The 23,411-nt window shown below is 30.1% G+C and overlaps 1 protein-coding gene across 3 annotated transcripts in view; it reads right to left on the reverse strand.

Annotated features, from left to right (window-relative positions):
* LOC119604450 (pleckstrin homology-like domain family B member 1) overlaps positions 1–23,411 on the reverse strand; it is a 53,041-nt gene that overhangs the window by 6,185 nt on the left and 23,445 nt on the right. For all 3 annotated transcript variants that reach the window (XM_037957067.1, XM_037957068.1, XM_037957069.1), the window contains exons 2-7: positions 21,346–21,460; positions 14,651–16,419; positions 14,419–14,591; positions 11,731–12,572; positions 11,556–11,664; positions 6,278–6,491 (exon numbers count right to left, since the gene is read on the reverse strand). In XM_037957067.1, coding sequence (XP_037812995.1) covers positions 6,278–6,491; positions 11,556–11,664; positions 11,731–12,572; positions 14,419–14,591; positions 14,651–16,419; positions 21,346–21,460 — 3,222 coding nt within the window. The remainder of the gene's footprint in view (positions 1–6,277; positions 6,492–11,555; positions 11,665–11,730; positions 12,573–14,418; positions 14,592–14,650; positions 16,420–21,345; positions 21,461–23,411) is intronic.

Below are 23,411 nucleotides of genomic sequence, written 5' to 3' on the forward strand. Positions count from 1 at the left end.
ATATTAAGGAAAAAACTAAATTTTAAATGTAAAAGATTCATGATTTGTTGAATAAGTAAGGCTTAGTAAGGCTAGCAAAAATGCAATACCAATCTTGATCAAAATGAAGATCATTAAAGAGGAATTTATTTATTAGATTACACTTGATGTTTACTCGTGGGTTTTTTATTGCTCTTGAAAATTTGCTACATTAATTAATATTAATTAAAACTGCTAAAATTTTCTCCACAACTGTTTCTTTTCCGTTGTTGTGTGTGTGTGTTTTATTTTTGCCAATACAATTTCACTGACTGTTTATAGGATGGACGCTGCTTCAGTTAAATGGGCAGAACTGAATTATTTTTGCTGATTCACACAACTCGTCTATTTTCTTCATTTGTTTTAAACAGAATTTGTTAATGTAAATATTTTGAACGTAAAAATTTTGTATACGCAAAAAAAAAAACACAACACGAAACGAAAATTTAATTCAAACGTAAATAACCATAAACACTTTATGATTTGAGCAGTGATAATAGGACATGATATATGCGAGACATATTGGTCATTGATGGTATTGAAAATGTAAACAATAATTTTGGGATGTTTTTTCATACAACAATATTTGTGGTTTGAAATTCACAGCAAATGATGGATTTTCATGTGAATTTTGGAAAATGTTATAAATAAAATTGAAAGATTTATTTTTAAAACATAAACATTAAGTAAAAAATGTCGTAGGTGAATAAACCTACGTTAACAAAAACGGAGGCAAATATTGTAAAAAATTAAAAAAAAATATGGACATAAAAAGTGCTTAAGACATGAAGCAAATGTTAATTTTGTATAAACATCATTAAAAAATAATGACTTCCTGAAATTTGTTGAAAAAGCTATTTCCAAGAAATCCTATTGACAACCATTTCATTTTCAAAATACTTTTTTTTTAATAATTTGTCAATCTATTCGCTGATGTGTAATATTTTGAAAATTTTAAATTTATTATCCATAACAATTTGCTTGACAAAAATATCTTTTAAGTGAAAATATTGTTTTATTTATTTAATTATCAAAATTAAAATGATTTGACATTTGCTACCATTCAATGTTGATAATTTTATCCATAAATTTATATAAAATTAACACTTAACGAAAGATTTGAAATAATAATAATAATTTCAAAGTAATATAAACAGTGTAGGTGCTAATTCAGTCATCACTACTAAGGGGACAACATAACCCAGCAAACAATATTAACAAAGTTTAACAAATTAGCAGTTGATATGTATTCAACAGTACAGAAATGTGAAAAAATATGCTCTAGTAAAACTTTTACATAAAAATAATACAATGGAGAAAGAGAGAGTTAGAGAGTTAGTAGAAATGTTGTTTAGGTTCTAAAACTTGTTTGAAACTAAACCTTCTTTTGGCTTATCGTAGTTAGATTTTGCGTTATCATGCTCTACTTCTTAATGGTCCTTCGAGCCATATCTTTTCGCCGTATGAAAGAACTGATCAACAGTCCATCAATTCGCCTAATGGATAGTTTTATTTTTTAGGTTTAATCGTAAAGGGGCCAGGTTTATATGATAATTATAGTAAAATTTTAAAAAAGTATTCTATAGAAAAAAAGGATTTTCTAAAAGAGGGGTTATATGGAGCAAGGCTAAATATGGTTTTGGTACATGTCTTTACGTTTACATTAGAGTTCTGTATGCTGGATTTCATCGAGATACTAGTGTTTATTAGTGAATTATTGACCTTCAAGTCATTTTCTGAAGGGGACTTTGTATAGGGGCTAGGGTCAAATAAATTCCGATAATTACGAAAATCGGTAGTATTATTAAGACGTATATAGAACTAAGTTTTGCCGATTTTTGTAGATATACTACAATATTTAACACAATTATGAACTCAAAAGCCCTTTTCGGGGGGTAGGGTTATATGGGTACTAGGTGAAATAATGGACCGATTTCAACCATTTTCAATAGGCTTCGTCATTGGGCCGAAAAACACGGATCGGTATACTTTAAGGTGGGTATAGGACCAATATTTTTGTGCGTTACAAACATCAGCACAAACGTATAATAACCTCCCCACTATGGTGGTGTAGGGTATAATAAGTTATGTGAAAAAGTGATCGTAGTCCCAATTTTTCATTATGATCAAAAAGTTTTATAAAAAAGTAATAGAAAAGTGATTTAAAAAAACATATTGCAAAATAAATTTCTTGTGAAATAGTGATCGAAAAATGATCTGCCTGAAAATCATTGGTGTTAAACTGATCGCATTTATAAAACACTCTTTCATATAAAGTATTATATGGGAAAGTGAAAGAAAGAATCACAAATTCCTTTATAAAGAACTAATTAAAAAGCGTTCTTTAAAATAGCTGATCAATAAGTTCTCCAAAGATTTTATTAAAAAATGTTGTGCGAAAAACTAATTAAGAAGACTCCTATGCAATACTGGTCGCAAAGCATTTTTTTTTTGTTTTTGTTTTTAATGAAACATTTTTTAATGAAACCAGATCTACAATTGTTTTGAACGCAAAATTTTCTGTTGGAAACTGTTTGAAAAGTAGTTTATAATGAACTAATTGATAAAGTTTCCTGTTAAACGACTTCTGTGAATACTGATCACGTTGAAAACTGATCTATTTAAAACTGATCTATAAATCGTTTATTCTATGGAAGGTTGATCGTAATATGATTTATTGGAAACTTTTTAAATCTAATAATGATTTATTGGAAACTTTTTAAAAAGTTTTCTACTAAGAACAGTTTGAAAAGTAGTTTATAATTAACTAATTGATAAAGTGTACTGTTAAAAGAATTCTGTTAACAATGCTCGCGCTGAAAACTGATCTTTTTAAAGACGATCTATAAATCGTTTATTGATTGATTTATAGGAAAGTTTTTTGTGGAAAATTAAATTAATGTCTTTTATGGAAGGCTGGTCGTAATACCACGATATGATCTATAAATGATATTTTCAAAACATTTTAAAAAGTTGTATGTTAAGAAGTGTTTGTAAAAGAATTTCAATAAAATTTATTCAAAAAAAGTGTTTTCTGAGAAACTCATCGCTGAGTTTCTTTTTTCGTTTTGATCTATATTTTCTTTAGAAAAGTGGAATACTGATCGTTAAACCTCCTTTAAGATTATTTTTAGTGTTTTATTCAAAACCCAACGAAATAGTTTATAAAGAATTGATAGAAAACGAATTTTGTGGAAAACTGATCAAAAGAAGTCTATAGGAAACTGATCGCGGTTTTAAATCTACGTTTTGATTGCAAATTTTTAAATTGTAGACCATTAAAAAAGTTGTTTATAAAAAACTTTTTAAAAAGTTATCTCTGTTAAGAATTGTTAGAAAAAGTATTTCGATAAAATTTTCTATTTTCCTTTTGATCTAAAAGATATGATAAAGATATGATAAAAAGCGAATTTTGTGGAAAACTGATCAAAAGAAGTCTATAGGAAACTAACTGATCGCGGTTTTAAAAATACTTTTTGATCACAAACTTTTAAATTGTAGACCATTTAAAAAGTTGTTCATAAAAAACTTAAACTTAAAAAGTTATCTCTGTTAAGAATTATTAGAAAAAGCATTTCGATAAAATTTACTCAAAAAAGTGTATTTTGGAAAACTGATCGCAGTCTTTCTATTTTCCTTTTGATCTATATTTTCTTTAGAAAAATAATTGCAAAGTGGAATACTGATCGTCAAACCTTCTTTAGGATTCTTTTTACTGTTTTATTCAAAACTCAATGAAATAGTTTATAAAGATACGATAGAAAGCGAATTTTTTGGAAAACTGATCAAAAAAAGTCTATAGGAAACTGATCGCGGTTTTAAATCTTTGTTTTGATCGCAAACTTGTAAGTTGTAGACCATTAAAAAAGTTGTTTATAAAAAACTTTTCAAAAAGTTGTCTGTTAAGAACTGTTAGAAAAAGTATTTCGATAAAATATACTCAAAAAAGTGTATTTTGGGAAATTGATAGCGTACTTTTATCCTTGTGATCTATATTTTCTTCGTTAAACCTTCTTCGATCGTTAAACCTTCTTTAGGATTCTTTTTACTGTTCTATTCAAAACCCAACGACATAGTTTATAAAAAAATAGAGTCCGACCGAACTCAAAATTTCGTTCGGTACCGAACAAAGAACCCGAACTTCGGTAAATTTGAAAGTTCGGCCGAACCAGAACTTTGTTCGGTTTTCAAAGTTCGGTGAACACGATCTTTTTTTAAATGAAAAATAATACTTATTTATTTTTGGTTTTTAAACGATTTATTGACAATGATGTAATTATCTGTAAGAGCATGCTGAGAAAAAACATGGTTGTGATAACCATGTTCTAAGAGCAACATATTATGATTAAAATTATAATCGTAGTCTAAACATATTATCGTTATTGTAACAATTTTAAAATATCATATGATTAAATACCGTCAAAATATTTCATCATGATATTTTTGTATTTATCATAATATTGTTATACATGATATTATGATCCAATGTGATCAAAATTTCGTTTTAAATATGTATCGAAATCAAAATGAATTTTATCGAATCAGTAAAATTAGTTTTTAAAAAAATAAAAAATATATATACAATACTTAACACAATTCGCAAATTTCAATTTGCCAATTTATATGAAATCTTGGTTCATAAAAAAAATTAAGTATAATTTCATAAAAATACTAGTATTTTTAAGCCTGTTATGAACGTTAGTAATTTACTAAAGCGAACATTATATGGAGGCCATGTCCAAATGTAAACCAATTTTGTCCGTTTTGAATACCAATCAAACTGCAACAATAATTTAGGTACTATCGTTCTTTCAAGAGACTGACTGACAGACATGTCTAGATCGTTTGAGAGTAAGAACCTAGAAAATTTCAATGTTACAAATGAAATCAAAGATTTATAATCGAAACTAGATAATTCAAATTAAATGTTTCACTTTTCTTAGCTTTTTAATCAGTTTCTGGATAACAGTTTTTCAAATCAGCCGAAAAAACTAACGGTTAAAAAGTCGTTTGTACCTATGTATATCCGAAATTTATTGTACAGCCAGGATGTATGATAACTTCTGTAAACAGATTTTCAGCATTTTTAAAACTTTTTGATGATATAAAAATTATGATAAAAAAAAAACATTTTATAAAAAGTTCGGCGATCGGTCAAAATTTCGCCGAACACCGAACATTGACCGAACCTCACTTTTTACCGAACTCCGTACCCAAACGTTCGGTCGGACACTATAAAGAAATGATAGAAAACAATAAGAAACTGATCGCGGTTTAATATCTACGTTTTGATCGGAAATTTATAAATTATAGACCATTTAAAAAGTTGTTTATGAAAAAGTATTCTGTTAAAAGGTGATCAAAAACGTATTCCAAAAACATTAATTTCGAATCTTCTATAGATATCCGAATGAAGAAGTGAATGATGCGAGGTATATTTAGTTTTGAAATGTTTTTTTTTTATAAAGAACTGATTGAAGAAGTAATCTGTTAATAAAACTATTCGGTGAGAAACTGAACGTAGTCTGGGCAAATTCTGGGCGGCATTCGAAATCGAAAGAAACCTCCATTTAAAAGGTTCTAAATTGTATTTATTAAAGGTACTCGAAATTATTATATTTATAGTAAACTGATCTGTTATCACAGTATTGTTTTTTGAGTCATTAGTAACTTATGCTTATCGAAAAAAACATGTTATGCTGATAATCTTATAAATTTTATCAATTTATATTTAATTAAAATTTAATCAACTCCGTCTGCTTGAAATATTTTCTTAGTCGTTTCAAAATTTGTTTATTTTATTAAATTGTGATAATTATATTAGTAAATACTTCAGCTGGAATTATTTAATATATAAATATTTTTTTTTCTTTAATAAGGTCACATAGTTGTTTGTAAAATTATAGTTCTACGAATTATGCTTATTTTACTCGGTATGTAAAGTGTATTATCAAGGCTAAATTTTGTTTCAAAATTATATTACAATTTAATTAATTGTGCTAATTACTTTACTATTACTGTAAATATAAAATAAGTTTTTTTTTTACTATAAAGATTTTTCAACTGCACGTTGAAAATTTTGATATTGTTTATATAACAGTAAAAAATTCATTATATTTTTCTTAAACGTGTGTGTTTTTTGATGTAATAAGGTAAATTTGGTTTGCAAAATATTTTGCTATTTTATTGGCCGTTAATGTGAGAATTGTTTATAAATATTTTATTTTTGTTTTCTTATTATTTTTTTTTTTTTGCTTACCTGACCCAAAGATTCATCATCATTTTTGTTGTTAGAATTTTGAGAATTTTTTGTTGTTACCAGCAATAATTTCTCAACATTCGGTTGATTCTCTTTGTCCATTAGTGGGTGTTCTTGTTGCTGCTTTTGATGTTGTTCTTTTTGTTGTTGTTGGGTTTTTTGAGCTGATCGTTGTGTTGTCGATAATTGAGATTCACTTTCAGTGTTAATGCCACTAAAATGCAAAAAAAAATAATTATTAATTAAGTGATCCAATAAAATAAACATAATTAACATTTAAAATAAGTCTTTTTAAAGAAATAATAAAATTTTTTTTACCAGCAAAGTATTGAAGTAAATTTATCCATGATTTGTTATTGTTTTTATTATTCCGCAAATACTCGTTATTACAAAAAATTAAAAAAAAAAACTTAAATGCACATGTCTCTCCCTCAGAGGACTGACTAAAGGTAGTAAAGACCGCAAAAAATAAAAACCAATTGAATAATGAACAAAAAAACTCATCTAGAAATCGAAAGAAGCATAATAAAAGACATTTTTTCTACAGAATAAATATGCAGCTAGAGCAGCTATAGCTAGTCCATATATTATTGTATGAGTAATGTTTATAAAAGAGCGTATGATGACAATTGTTGACAATTGACTATACAAAGGTGAGGGAGTAAACACTGACAAACAAACCAATGTTTTACAAATACACTAAAATCGAGGAGCTAAAGGGGAGACAGCTCTAATTCAGCCGATATAGATTTGAGCACATAATTTTGTTTGTTTTTTGTTATTGTTGTTGTTGTTGACTGATAACGGTAGCACATTTCTTATCTCTCTGAAAGCTTTTTTAACGTTTTGTTGTTGCTGTCATAAATGCAAACACAATATTATTTTGTTTTATTTTTGATATCGTTATATAGATAAAAAATTAATATTAATATTTGTTTTTGATTTTAATTAAAATTTTTCTTTATTGAATATTTTCCAATTTTTGTAATTAATTATGAAAACAGCATTCAAATTTTCTTTTTGTAATGCACGTGATTATTTTTACTTTATAGTAATATAATTTTTTCCCAATTTGTAACCACTTTACTCGTTTACGTTTCAGAAAATATTGAACATTAATCGACAAACTCAAGCTTAGTTAACATCACATACTGTCATTTTAATCCATACCATGTGTCTCCCTCTCATTATTGGAAACCCCCCAATAAAGTAGAGAACACTTCAACAACAACTACAACAACAAATAAACAATAATTGAGTAAAGTTCAGGTATGTAAAATTGGATTCGATCGTATTTATTTGGTATCATACTGATCATTTTAATCTAATTGAAAGGTAGGAAAACTGATCTTTTATAGATGTTTTTTTATCAAAACTATTATATCGAAAAACGTTAAATAAAATTCTAAAGACAGCTGATCCCGGTTTTATATCTTTGTTTTGAACAGAGAATTTCCTATTAAAAACTGTTCGAAAAGTTGCTTTTAAAGAACTGATTGAAAATGGAAAACTAATCAAATGTCTTCTGTAGAACCTTGATCGCACATTATGTTAAGTTATTTTTTGAAAACTGATCTTTTGACAAACCATCAATATTTCTTAAATAAAACATTCTATCAAAAACTGATCAAAATTTTAATTCCTTGAATAGAGTGCTAACAGTGACTTGCTTTTCGTTTCAATTACAAAATTGCTATAGGAAACTGATTGAAAAATGCAAAACTAATCACCCAGTCTTATTTTCGTTCTATTGGTATAAAAAAAGTATTCCGAGAGAAACTTATCACAGTCTTGCTTTTTCCTTGTGATCGCAAAGTTTGATGAAAAAACGTCTATAGAAAAACTGATCGTATAATTTTCTAAAGATAACTGTAAGCAAATTTTGTACAGTAAACAGATTGAAAGATAGAAAATTAAGCAAATGTCAAGAAACCGATAAATAAATTATTTAATGAAAGTACTTATTGAGTGAGAAACTGATCGTTTCGATCAATATAAACCCAGCTAATGCCACTGCAATTATGCAATGATTGCGAAGTAGAAACATGGTCCTTAAAGCGCTAGCACTTGGGGAATGGACAAAGAACCCTTTTTGGTTACCTATAAAGCAATTGGCCGATCAATGGTCAATTATGCCGCTCCAGTGTGGTTTCCTTTGCTGAGTGATACCCAGTGGAGAAATATTCAAAGCTTCCAAAATGCTATCCTACGGACTGTAACGGACCGCATGCAAATAACCTCGGAGTCCCACCTACACGAGGAAACAAAGGTCTTCCAAGTAAAGGAACATAATGTCAGGCTGCATAAACAGTTCCTCCTGGGATGTCATTTCAGAAGTCATCCCAACTTTAATATCACACAGTTAAATGATCCCCCGAGGCATGCCTGGATAGATATTCGAGTATAAAAGGAGATCATTCGAAGGATCCCTTGAACGACATGTGCAGGATCCCTCGAACGACATTTATAGAGACGCCATGAATGCCGCGGTTTCAGGTCACAGTATGAATGTCATTTTAGTAGAAATAGAGAAGAATCTGCCGCGGAAGACCAGAGTTGCTCTAGAACAACTGAAAACGGGATGAAGCAACAGGCTCAACGCCTTCTGGTCCCGCATAATCCTTGCCGTCCCCAATATATGCTCGGCATGTGGACAGGGGCCCCATGATACCCACCACATATTCAACTGTCCAGCTCAACCTACTTTACTTAGCCCAATAGATTTATGGCTTTACCCTGTAGAAGTAGCTCAATTTCTTGACTTGGACCTAAATACAGAAGCTGTTGCAACAACAACAACCTCAATATAAAAAGTTTATTCATCAAAACGATCAGACGTCTTTTAATCAAAGTTTACACAAGAAAAAAAAAACGCGGTTATATATTTTATTTTGATTGCGAAATATTCTATTGGAAACCGTTTTAAAAGTATTTTGTTTAAAACTGATCAAGCAATGATTTCGATCGCAAATTGTCTGTCGGAAACTCATTGAAATGAGAAGAACTGATCAAATGACTGATATAAAACAATGAAGGCGCAGTATTGATGGAAAAAGTATATGTAATGGTAAAAAATCTATATTCTGTGGGAAACAGATCGCAGGCTGGCCCAAAATTCAGCATTCAAAAGCGCAAAATTTCTTTCATTTGCGTTTTTGAATGATATTTTTTACATTGAATTAAGTGCTGCTTTTCTTCTTCTTTCTTCTTAATCTCTTATCCCCGTATTCATAAGCACTTAATAAAGTTATTGATGGTTTATTATAGAAATTTTTTGCTTAGTAAACCAAAAAATAAACGATTAATAGCTTCATGATAAAGGAAGTTAGGACCCTAAAAGAACTACAAAATTAATTAAAAAAATATTTTTAATAACATATAAAAATTCCCATCCCTGTAAATGAGCACAAAAAAGTGTCATTGATTTCCAAGTAAATTTTGTGTGAGTGTTTTTTTTTTTTTTGTTATCTTAATCTCCAAATGCACATACAACAATCATGTTATTTGTTTACATTTATTATGGTAGTAGTTGTTGTTGTTGTTGCAAATGCCTTTGTTGTTGTATTCATTAAAAACAATGCCAACATATAAACTTTGTTTATGAGCCAGACTTTAGTAGTTTAAGATTGATAGTAGTTAAATAAAGATGTTTTTTTTATATTTTTTTGTTTAAATAAAAATAATAATGTCGGCATATTTGTTTACTTGTTCATTTGTTTATTTACTCATTGATGTCATCTACACATTTGGCGTTTTCAGTCTTTTTTGTTCAATTTGCTTAAAGATATACAATTCTATGGCTAAATTGAAATGTAAATTTTCATTTGATTTGCAGCAGCAGGAACGTAGTTGTGCTCCCCCATCATAGTTTGAATATTTCGAACTATAAATCGTAATATAGTTATTGAATTGTTAGAAAAATGATTTAGAGCATTTTACACGAATGAAGAACTAACTGTTAACCTTTTCAATAACGTTGTCAAAGGTCAAACATTTGAATGTTAGTAATATTAATTACAAATCTGCTAAATGCTTTTGTATATTTTTAAAGTTTTTAATAGATTTCTGATAATTCGAACTAATGTTCGAAAAATTTTGAAAGCTAATTCAATCATAAAACGATTTCTTTAATTTTAATAGGCATTTAATAGATTTTAGAAAATTCTAACTAATCTCGAATTTGAAAATTTTGAAAATAATCCATAACTTTCATGCATTTTAAAGTGTATTTCAAGAGGTTTCGGAATTTAAGGTGTTTTAAATCGAACTTAAGTTCGAAATTTTTTTTAAATGTTTTTCATGCAAAAAATTAAAATCTCTGAATATTATCTCTATATCAAGGGGATTCATAAAAATATGGTTTTATTTTTAATGAGGCCAATTTCTTAAATTTTTCTATTTCAAACTTGAAAATTTGAATAAAATTTATTTTCGAAAATTCGAACTTATGTTCGAAAAGTTTTTAATGCTGTTAAATTAAACTCTAAATAGCGAGAATTATAATTTTGTATAATTTAAGTTTGTTTTTGAATTTGAAAATTTTGAAAACAGAAGTTTCAAAATGTTAATGAAATTTTTTAAATATTGACAAATGTAATAACAAGTAAATATTGTGAAAATAACAGAAATCTCAGGTATAGAAGGAAATGTAGGAAACTCTATTTTATAATTTTTTTTGTTTGGAGTTTGTCAGCAAACCTTATATGAATTTGTTTTAACCTTTCTTTAAATTAGATACAAATTTATTTTAAATATTATAAAAGTGAAGATCGCTTACTTTGCTTCTATAGATTTCAAAATATATGTAAATTGGCATTTAATCTCAAACAATGTTCTTAAACTTCAATGTTTATCAAATAAACTTAAAATTCAAATTAAATTTTAAACCTGTTCTCTCACTCATTAATTTATCAATAAGAATTTGCTAAAGTCAATAAATAGTTCCAAGGATTTCGAAAACAAATGTATGATAAAAAGCCCCCTAACTATATTCCATTAAAATAAACAAGTTTATAAACCTTTACATTTGTAAACAATAAAACCAGACTTTGAATCATCGAAGCACTTAACACAATTGCGGTAATAAATTAATAATTCATCTATAGGTACGAGTATTTATATTCAATTAACAGCTTTTAAATAAATAATTAAATATATTTTTTTTCAAACAAGCGCATGCCAATCTTACTTAGGAAAACAACATATCAGCATTCATACTTTTAGCATACTAATTGTATTGTATAAATAAGATAATAGTTAATAGAAAAAAATTACTTACTCAGTACTATTTCTATTAAACATAGAAATATATTGAGCACGTGCTTCGCTGTGTATTTTCTTCTTTAGGTCATTCATCTTTTGACGCTCATGTTCGATGACATGATGACCTATAAAAAACCAACAAACAAATTTTCTCAATTAAAAATAATTTATTAAATAACATTAAAATTTACCTTGTTGCGCCAATAATAGCTGTCGATTACGTTCTATCTCCTTAATTGAATCGAATATTTTAGTGGTAGCTCCTTGCGATGATATGGGTGCATCAGTGGTTACCTTCGATATACGATCGATATCATCTTGAGAGGGTATACGTTTTTCCAAAGGATTTACCTCAAAATCATCACTACCCAAGGATAGATTACAGCGTACTGCTTGTGTAAAAGATTCACAGGATTTGGAAATACTCTCCTGTTTATAGGAGGCTGTTAGCTGTGAATCATCTATATTAACTATTTGCAATTGTGGTTGTCTTTTGGGAGTACTGCTAGTTGCCGTTGTTGTAGAGCTGCCAAATTCAATTTTATTATTGAAAAACATATTTTCATTAACACTTTTCGACATGATATCATTATCGTTGTTACGTTTGGGACACAACATTTCCGCCGAACCAAATAAAGATTGAGACATTATACCTATAGCTTCTCCTATGTCATAGGGTTTATTAAGTAGACTATCTTGTAATAAGGAAGAATTGAGTTTGTTAGTTTTATTTCTGGGAGAATTTGTAATATCACTGGCTTTATGGTTGTTGTTATTTTGTGTAGCTGCTGTTTTATTGGTGGGACTTTGTAAATTTTGTATTTCCTTTTCTTTTTCCTCTATTTGTTGTATTAACATTTTTTCTTCGGTTTTCAATTCTTCGTGATATGCATGCCATTCGGACTCTTCTTCTAAATATTGAAATTCTAAATCCTCAAATTGTTTGCGATCATTATCGAGAGATTCACTTATATTTTTGAGTTCTTCTTTAAGGCATTCATTGTTGGGTTTCTGTTTGAGCATGTCTTTAAGTCTGCAAAGAGAAAAAAGTAAGAAAATTAGATATTTATGGATTTATGAAGGTTTATTGAAGAGTTTGGAATAAGGGAAGACTATGACTAAATATTTGTAAGTTAGTTAGTTAGTTAGTTAGTATAGTTAGTTAGTTAGTTAGTTAGTAGTTAGTTAGTTAGTTAGTTAGTTAGTTAGTTAGTTAGTTAGTAGTTAGTTAGTTAGTTAGTTAGTTAGTTAGTTAGTTAGTTAGTTAGTTAGTAGTTAGTTAGTTAGTTAGTTAGTTAGTTAGTAGTTAGTTAGTAGTTAGTTAGTTAGTTAGTTAGTTAGTTAGTTAGTTAGTTAGTTAGTTAGTTAGTTAGTTAGTTAGTTAGTCGTTAGTTAGTTAGTTAGTTAGGTTAGTAGTTAGTTAGTTAGTTAGTTAGTTAGTTAGTTAGTTAGTTAGTAGTTAGTTAGTTAGTTAGTTAGTTAGTTAGTTAGTTAGTTAGTTAGTTAGTTAGTTAGTTAGTTAGTTAGTTAGTTAGTTAGTTAGTTAGTTAGTTAGTTAGTTAGTTAGTTAGTTAGTTAGTTAGTTAGTTAGTTAGTTAGTAGTTAGTTAGTTAGTTAGTTAGTTAGTTAGTTAGTTAGTTAGTTAGTTAGTTAGTTAGTTAGTTAGTTAGTTAGTTAGTTAGTTAGTTAGTTAGTTAGTTAGTTAGTTAGTTAGTTAGTTAGTTAGTTAGTTAGTTAGTTAGTTAGTTAGTTAGTAGTTAGTTAGTTAGTTAGTTAGTTAGTTAGTTAGTTAGTTAGTTAGTTAGTTAGTTAGTTAGTTAGTTAGTTAGTTAGTTAGTTAGTTAGTTAGTTAGTTAGTAGTTAGTTAGTAGTTAGTTAGTTAGTTAGTTAGTTAGTTAGTTAGTTAGTTAGTTAGTTAGTTAGTTAGTTAGTTAGTTAGTTAGTTAGTTAGTTAGTTAGTTAGTTAGTTAGTTAGTTAGTTAGTTAGTAGTTAGTTAGTTAGTTAGTTAGTTAGTTAGTAGTTAGTTAGTTAGTTAGTTAGAGTTAGTTAGTTAGTTAGTAGTTAGTTAGTTAGTTAGTAGTTAGTTTAGTTAGTAGTTAGTTAGAGTTAGTTAGTAGTTAGTTAGTTAGTTAGTTAGTTAGTTAGTTAGTTAGTTTAGTTAGTTAGTTAGTAGTTAGTTAGTTAGTTAGTTAGTTAGTTAGTTAGTTAGTTAGTAGTTAGTTAGTTAGTAGTTAGTTAGTTAGTTAGTAGTTAGTTAGTTAGTTAGTTAGTTAGTTAGTTAGTTAGTTAGTTAGTTAGTAGTTAGTTAGTTAGTTAGTTAGTTAGTTAGTAGTTAGTTAGTTAGTTAGTTAGTTAGTTAGTTAGTAGTTAGTTAGTTAGTTAGTTTAGTTAGTTAGTTAGTTAGTTAGTAGTTAGTTAGTTAGTAGTTAGTTAAGTTAGTTAGTTAGTAGTTAGTAGTTAGTTAGTTAGTTAGTTAGTTAGTTAGTTAGTTAGTTAGTTAGTTAGTTAGTTAGTTAGTTAGTTAGTTAGTTAGTTAGTTAGTTAGTAGTTAGTAGTTAGTTAGTTAGTTAGTTAGTTAGTTAGTTAGTTAGTTAGTTAGTAGTTAGTTAGTTAGTTAGTTAGTTAGTAGTAGTTAGTTAGTTAGTTAGTTAGTTAGTTAGTAGTTAGTTAGTTAGTTAGTTAGTTAGTAGTTAGTAGTTAGTTAGTTAGTTAGTTAGTTAGTTAGTTAGTTAGTGTTAGTTAGTTAGTAGTTAGTTAGTCAAAGGCAACTTCTATTCGGAAAATGTCGAAAACCAACGCTTCCTTTAACACCGAAACCCGATGGAAAACTATTATGCTTTCCCGAACTTGTGAAATAACTTTAAAACTTCGTACTTACTTCTTAACTTGATCCATTTTCATTTCAGTCGATTGTTTCAATTTAGCCTGTTGATTTTCCTCCATAACACGCGTAGCATTACGTTGAGCTTCCAAGCGATGGATTTTATCTTGCAACATATCCAAAATATTTTCCAATTCCTGTTTGGACAAAGTTAAAGAATCCAACTCGGACTAAAAAAAAAAAATTTTTAACAAACTTGCAATATTCTTAAAACAAAAAACTAACATACCTTTCTTAACTGTTCCTTTTCATCTGCTACAGCTTGGGAATGTGTAACACCCGCCAAGTGTGGTAAACTGCCTCCTGTGCTACTATTACCAGATTTAAGTAATGTTCTAGGAGCTGGCGCCGGTTTCTTATTGGGTTTGGGAGAATTTTGTAAAGAACTAGGAGGTTTTAGATTCAATTTCAGATTATTGATATTTTTATTACTCCTGTGCTGGGGTGTTGCATATGCTGTAGGCTGGGGAGGTTGATAACGGCTGCATTCTTCGATATTTTGCATTTCTTGTTGTAATTTCTCACCAAAAGTTTTCAACAAATCATCATATTCTTGCTGTTTTGTGGACTTACTATTATTGAGAGTTTGAGGCTCTGGCTTTTGTGAAGAAAATATGCTGCCGAAACTTTGCTCTTTTTTGGGTGACATGCAATTGGTGCGTATTTTAGTGCGTGGCGATTGAGGCACATATTTTCCTATGACAACATTTTCATAACCCGATTTAGGAGAACCCACCAATTGGCCATTTAACTCAACACGATTTTGTCCCACTATACGCACATTTTCATAGCCTGTAGAATAACTACTGTTTCCCGTCAGTTCACTGTTATTAATCGAAAGATTATTAAAACTGCCCTCAAACGATTGCTGCATAAGAGAGCCATTCGACAAGTCATGTTGAAAAGGTGATTTCTTGTCACGCGGTAAAGAACCATTGGTTTTAATGCGATTTTGCACTATGGGTGAAGAAGACATGCTGCCACAATTACTAGAATTTTGATTTTGACGATCAGTATATTCCGAGCATATTTTCAGCATATCATCTAAATGTTCCTTCTCATCCATGGTAATATTACCATTATGTTCTGGAGAATTTATTTGTAATTTATGAGACGTTTGTGTATTGATTTCATTGTTAACAGTGGTCATGGGAAATATTTGCATATTACCCAATTTGGGATAACGATCGTACGCATTTACTGCTTGTCTATGTGTCTCATTGGCATGTTTTAATTTTGTCAAGTATTCTGCATTCCTAGAGTTCGGCTCTTGATTATTTACCTTAAGTGCTGGTACATTGTCATAAATATTGCCATTGTTGCGACTATTGTTCATTTGATTTTGATTATTATGCCAGGCATTATTAAGATTCTTTTCATTACGATGGTGCTCCGCCAAATTCTTGGCAAATTTTGTATATTTTTGCCCTAAAACATCTTTGGCGGGCATATTAACAGTAACCAAATCGGCGGTGAAAACTTTGGGGCACTGCAAACCATTTATATCTATTGGAGCTAAATTATTATAAGCATTGACGGTAGACTTCACATAATTACTGTCCTGTCCGTTTTCCTGCCTTAGGGAAGACTGTATTGTTGTTTCATAGAATGAGTCTATTTGATATGTTGTCACTTCACCACTAGAAGAGGTTCCCGTACTATTACAACTTTTGGCTGAATGCCTTTGTCGGTCTTGTGCAAAATCTATTTGTGGCATTGAGATTCTTTCATTCGATCCCATTGCTGTGCGTATTTGTTGTGCTTCGGCTGGATTATTGAAACGTAAATAGTAGGATTTTCCCACTGTTATCATGGCACCTTGTGTCAAATTCACTTCATCATCGATTTTATGACCATCGATTAGTATTCGTGCATCTCGTTCGGGTACCAAGGTTACTTCGTTCTCTTCGCTGCGATAGATGGTGCAGTGTAACGGACGTATACCGGTGCCATTGAGTGATATGCTGCAACGGGTCGAGCATCCGATTGTGGTATCACCTATAGAAAAGAATAGTGAAAGAATTAGGTATCTATTTAGCCTTTTTTTAGAATCTTATCATTCTTAAGTTAGTTTTTAAAAACTGCCATTTGAATAAAATTTTGGGGTAACTATTTCTCTTTCAGATAACTTTTTATCTGAATAATAGCATTTTCAAACTATTTAAACTCATCTAAACTATTGCTAGAAATAATTTGTAAATATTTTTTTACAAATATTTGAACAATATGCCTTTAATAGGCTAAAAAAATGTAATCCATAAAATTGATGTTTATTAATCATTTTCACATAGTTTTACGAAAATAATTCTTATTAAATTGTTAAACTATTTTTTTGCAAAAATTTCAAGTGGTCCTTAACAAATAACAACACACGGGTATTTCTGCCCAACGACCTTGTTGATTGATAACGAACGACCTCATTGTGAAGTAATGATATAATTTCATTTAAAAATAAAAACTACTTAACAAATTTACTATTTTATGACTAAATCAATTGTTTCCAACACATTGAAGTAAAATTCCGTTAGTACTATTAGTGGTAATGTGTACCTTTTTGTCATAACATATTTATGTAGAACTAAAACTGAACTAGAACTGAACTAGAACTGAACTAGAACTGAACTAGAACTGAACTAGAACTGAACTAGAACTGAACTAGAACTGAACTAGAACTGAACTAGAACTGAACTAGAACTGAACTAGAACTGAACTAGAACTGAAACTAGAACTGAACTAGAACTGAACTAGAACTGAACTAGAACTGAACTAGAACTGAACTAGAACTGAACTAGAACTGAACTAGAACTGAACTAGAACTGAACTAGAACTGAACTAGAACTGAACTAGAACTGAACTGAACTAGAACTGAACTAGAACTGAACTAGAACTGAACTAGAACTGAACTAGAACTGAACTAGAACTGAACTAGAACTGAACTAGAAACTGAACTAGAACTGAACTAGAACTGAACTAGAACTGAACTAGAACTGAACTGAACTAGAACTGAACTAGAACTGAACTAGAACTGAACTGAACTGAACTAGAACTGAACTAGAACTGAACTAGAACTGAACTAGAACTGAACTAGAACTGAACTAGAACTGAACTAGAACTAAACTAGAACTGAACTAGAACTGAACTAGAACTGAACTAGAACTGAACTAGAACTGAACTAGAACTGAACTAGAACTGAACTAGAACTGAACTAGAACTGAACTAGAACTGAACTAGAACTGAACTAGAACTGAACTAGAACTGAACTAGAACTGAACTAGAACTGAACTAGAACTGAACTAGAACTGAACTAGAACTGAACTAGAACTGAACTAGAACTGAACTAGAACTGAACTAGAACTGAACTAGAACTGAACTAGAACTGAACTAGAACTGAACTAGAACTGAACTAGAACTGAACTAGAACTGAACTAGAACTGAACTAGAACTGAACTAGAACTGAACTAGAACTGAACTAGAACTGAACTAGAACTGAACTAGAACTGAACTAGAACTGAACTAGAACTGAACTAGAACTGAACTAGAACTGAACTAGAACTAAACTAGAACTGAACTAGAACTGAACTAGAACTGAACTAGAACTGAACTAGAACTGAACTAGAACTGAACTAGAACTGAACTAGAACTGAACTAGAACTGAACTAGAACTGAACTAGAACTGAACTAGAACTGAACTAGAACTGAACTAGAACTGAACTAGAACTGAACTAGAACTGAACTAGAACTGAACTAGAACTGAACTAGAACTGAACTAGAACTGAACTAGAACTGAACTAGAACTGAACTAGAACTGAACTAGAACTGAACTAGAACTGAACTAGAACTGAACTAGAACTGAACTAGAACTGAACTAGAACTGAACTAGAACTGAACTAGAACTGAACTAGAACTGAACTAGAACTGAACTAGAACTGAACTAGAACTGAACTAGAACTGAACTAGAACGAACTAGAAACTAGAACTGAACTAGAACTGAACTAGAACTGAACTAGAACTGAACTAGAACTGAACTAGAACTGAACTAGAACTGAACTAGAACTGAACTAGAACTGAACTAGAACTGAACTAGAACTGAACTAGAACTGAACTAGAACTGAACTAAACTGAACTAGAACTGAACTAGAACTGAACTAGAACTGAACTAGAACTGAACTAGAACTGAACTAGAACTGAACTAGAACTGAACTAGAACTGAACTAGAACTGAACTAGAACTGAACTAGAACTGAACTAGAACTGAACTAGAACTGAACTAGAACTGAACTAGAACTGAACTAGAACTGAACTAGAACTGAACTAGAACTGAACTAGAACTGAACTAGAACTGAACTAGAACTGAACTAGAACTGAACTAACTGAACTAGAACTGAACTAGAACTGAACTAGAACTGAACTAGAACTGAACTGAACTGAACTAGAACTGAACTAGAACTGAACTAGAACTGAACTAGAACTGAACTAGAACTGAACTAGAACTGAACTAGAACTGAACTAGAACTGAACTAGAACTGAACTAGAACTGAACTAGAACTGAACTAGAACTGAACTAGAACTGAACTAGAACTGAACTAGAACTGAACTAGAACTGAACTAGAACTGAACTAGAACTGAAACTAGAACTGAACAGAACTGAACTAGAACTGAACTAGAACTGAACTAGAACTGAACTAGAACTGAACTAGAACTGAACTAGAACTGAACTAGAACTGAACTAGAACTGAACTAGAACTGAACTAGAACTGAACTAGAACTGAACTAGAACTGAACTAGAACTGAACAGAACTGACTAGAACTGAACTAGAACTGAACTAGAACTGAACTAGAACTGAACTAGAACTGAACTAGAACTGAAACTAGAACTGAACTAGAACGAACTAGAACTGAACTAGAACTGAACTAGAACTGAACTAAGAACTGAACTAGAACTGAACTAGAACTGAACTAGAACGAACTAGAACTGAACTAGAACTGAACTAGAACTGAACTAGAACTGAACTAGAACTGAACTAGAACTGAACTAGAACTGAACTAGAACTGAATAGAACTGAACTAGAACTGAACTAGAACTGAACTAGAACTGAACTAGAACTGAACTAGAACTGAACTAGAACTGAACTAGAACTGAACTAGAACTGAACTAGAAACTGAACTAGAACTGAACTAGATCTGAACTAGAACTGAACTAGAACTGAACTAGAACTGAACTAGAATTGAACTAGAATTGAACTAGAACTGAACTAGAACTGAACTAGAACTGAACTAGAACTGAACTAGAACTGAACTAGAACTGAACTAGAACTGAACTAGAACTGAACTAGAACTGAACTAGAACTGAACTAGAACTGAACTAGAACTGAACTAGAACTGAACTTGAACTGAACTAGAACTATAACTGAACTAAAACTGTTAATTTAAATTTAACCTGACAACCTTGAGAATACTGTTAAGTTTCTGCACTGAACCTTTTACCCACCACTTTAAGCTTGTAAATTAGCTAGTCTCCAGAACTGCAGAGATATTTGATTTGAAATCACAATCTATTTTATATATTTTTAAGTCTTACTTTATTTTGTGTTTTTATTTTTATTATTTTTCAGTAAACTTAGTGACTTCAGCAAATTCTTGAGAAAAGTAAAAATAAATTTAAATTCCACTTCACTACATGAATTTGTGACAAATCTGTCTGTCTCACAGCTGTTACAAACACCGCTTCGTAGAATTTCTAATAAAAAACTGAATTCAATGTTGGCGTTCAATTTTCTTATGGGGAATTTCAAAAATTGGTTTTGCAAAACAGAAAAAGCTTTTAAATGGAAACAAAAACAAAAGTATCACACACACGATAAGCAGCATACAAAACTGAAATTGAAACACAAGCAATGAAATATAGTAAATAAAAATAATAATATTTCATGCTTCATTTCTTATCAAATAACAAGCATTCCAAAGCTAAATCTAACAAAAAATATTTATGGAATGAATGAAATTTATTTGCTGTTCCATATGCTGGGCTATATACCTACATACTCTGAGACTGAATCTAAGTATTAATTGGTGTCTCTAAAACAAACAAGCGCCATTACAGCAAATACTACAGACAAATTTGGAAATTTGTTTTTAAAGTTTCGAAACAAATTCAAAGCTGGTTGTTTTTTTCTGTTTGTCTTATCGGTTTAATAGCAAATGGACCTATAACTTTTATGATTTTTGTTGAAAAAATATTTATGTTTGAGCGAAGCGAAAGAAAATTATTAGTGTGTTTCAAATAAAGCAATAATTTGACAACATTTTCAAATACATTTCTGAAATCTTATCAATATTAATCTTAAAATAAGAGGCAGCTTAAAAAATTAAATCATTAAAAGTCGGACAAAATGACATGAAAAATAAAACTTGATCTTTTGAAAATATTGATAAAGGATCAAATAAGTTATAATCTTCTTAAGAATATTTAATTCAAAGAATTTTTGATGATCTGATGTTTAATATAGCCTCTGGTCTATATTGAGAAAACAACGAGAGCTTTCTAGAAAATCTGTTTATTTATAAATGACAATTAAATTTATAGATAGATAAAATTCAGTGTTATTTTTATCTTTATATTGATTTGAAAAAAGTACAAGTACATATATAGATATCTAAAAAGTAGGCCTTTTATCAAATGATTGGAATTCATACATACTTATGTACATTTTTTCTTTCCCCATTTCAAATTGTTACATACCATTCTCCACACAAACTGGTCTAATAATTTGAATACCTTACCTACTTATCTATTGTAATATAATATTTTTCACTAACATTTCCATTGCACCCAACAACATCATTAATGTTGTATAATATTATATATATTTAAGTATGTATGTATGTAAGTATACCTGTGATAGACAAAAGATATTTATTTACTTACCAATGGGTATATTGTGTATGGTTACAGCTGTACTTAAACGTCCACCTCCCAAACTCACCAGGTGAGGATCATTTGCTGCCACACAAAATGACGGATCTTTTTTTGTCAACGACATCTAAAAATAAAAAAAAATTAAAAATATGAATACATATGTATGTATGTACGTCAAAATTATTATTTTAATGGAAAAATTAGAGAAAAAAGTGTGATTTTGTTGGTTTATTTAAAAAAAAAAATCAATTCGTTTCACATTTAATGTATTTATACCCTACACCACTATAGTGGGAAGGGTATTATGTGTTTGTGCTGATGTTTGTAACGCATTAAATATAATATATAATAATACCGATCGACTCAGAATCACTTTCTGAGTCCATTTAACGATGTCCGTCCGTCCGTCCGACAGTCCGTGTATCCATGTAAACGTTGTTATCAAAGTTGATGACCTTGCCGAATTTCGAAATGATCGGACTACATTTGACCCTAGCCCCCATACAAAGCCCCCTTCAGAAAGTGATTTGAATATCAGCAATAAATTTATTAGCACTGTTATTGCAACGAAATTTAGCACAGACAAATATTACATAAGATCGAGATCGGTCCACATTTGCTTCTATCCCCCATATAAAGCCTCTTTTAGAAAATAAGTGTTTCGTAAATAAATTGCTTAAATAAATCGGAATCAAGGTAATATTCAAGATAAATTCTTTATTATGAAATAAATCCCATTTGATATTCATAACTGGTGTAGGGTATCATATGGTCGGCCAAGCCCGACTATACTTTCTTACTTGTTTTTTTTTTTTTTTTTTTTTTGAAATCTTAAACTTTTTTAAGAATGTATGTTAATGTATAGTTTTTTTATTAAAAAAAATAATTCAATTTTGTTTAAATGTATGTTTATTGTATTTTAAATGTTGAATTTTTGGGGATATGAGAAAAAAAGTATTAAATACATATGTGCTGCACTGAAAATTCAAAAATTTTTTTGACAGTGGTGGACAAAATTGTTATAAACAAAATTTTTATTAAATACTAATTAAAATATTAATATATATTTTTTAAATTTAGTCTATTGGCCAGCCTATTGACTAATATATGGACAGATGATTAACTTCTTGTCTAAATATTATGGACTAGTAAATTCTATTGACATGTCTATGGACCAGTCTATTGATTAATCTATGGACTAGAATATAAACTAGTTTATGGACTAGCCTATTGACTATCTATCTGAGACTTGAGACTTGTCTATGCACCACTTCTATCTGAGACTGAAAACTTCTCTATGGACGTGTCTATTGACCAATCTATGGACTAGTCTATTAACTAATCTATGGACTAGTCGATCTGAGATTGACGACAAGTCTACGAACCAGTCGATGGACTAGTCTGTGGATTGTTCTATGGACTAGTCTATGGACTATTATATGGAGTAGTCTATGAACTAGTATCTGGACTAGTCTATTGACCAATCTATGGACTAGTCTATCTGAGATTGATTACTACTCTATGGAGTAGTCTATGAACTTATATGTGGAATAGTCTATTGACCAATCTGTGGACTAGTCTATCTGAGATTGATTACGGACCAGTCTATCGACTTATCTGGACTATTCTATAGACTAGTCTATGGGCTAGTCTATGGTCTAGTCTATGGACTATCTGAGATTGACAACTTAGGACTATTCTATGGACTAGTATATGGTCTACTCTATGGGCTAGTCTATGGACTATTCTATGGAGTAGTCTATGAACTAATATGTGGAATAGTCTATTGACCAATCTGTGGACTAGTCTATCTGAGATTGATTACGGACCAGTCTATCGACTAGTCTATGGACTAGTCTTTGGACTATTCTATAGGCTAGTCTATGGTCTAGTCTATGGACTATCTGAGATTGACGACTAGTCTACGGACCAGTCTATGGACCAGTCTATGGACTAGTCTGTGGACTGTTCTATGGACTAGTCTATGGACTATTCTATGTAGTAGTCTATGAACTAGTATGTGACTTGTCTATTGACCAATCTTTGGATTAGTCTATCTGAGATTGATTACGGAC

Source organism: Lucilia sericata, unplaced genomic scaffold (genome assembly GCF_015586225.1).
Source record: "Lucilia sericata isolate MDLA Ls3-8-SP2 unplaced genomic scaffold, ASM1558622v1 Contig000394F_arrow, whole genome shotgun sequence".
NCBI classification, from domain to species: domain Eukaryota; kingdom Metazoa; phylum Arthropoda; class Insecta; order Diptera; family Calliphoridae; genus Lucilia; species Lucilia sericata.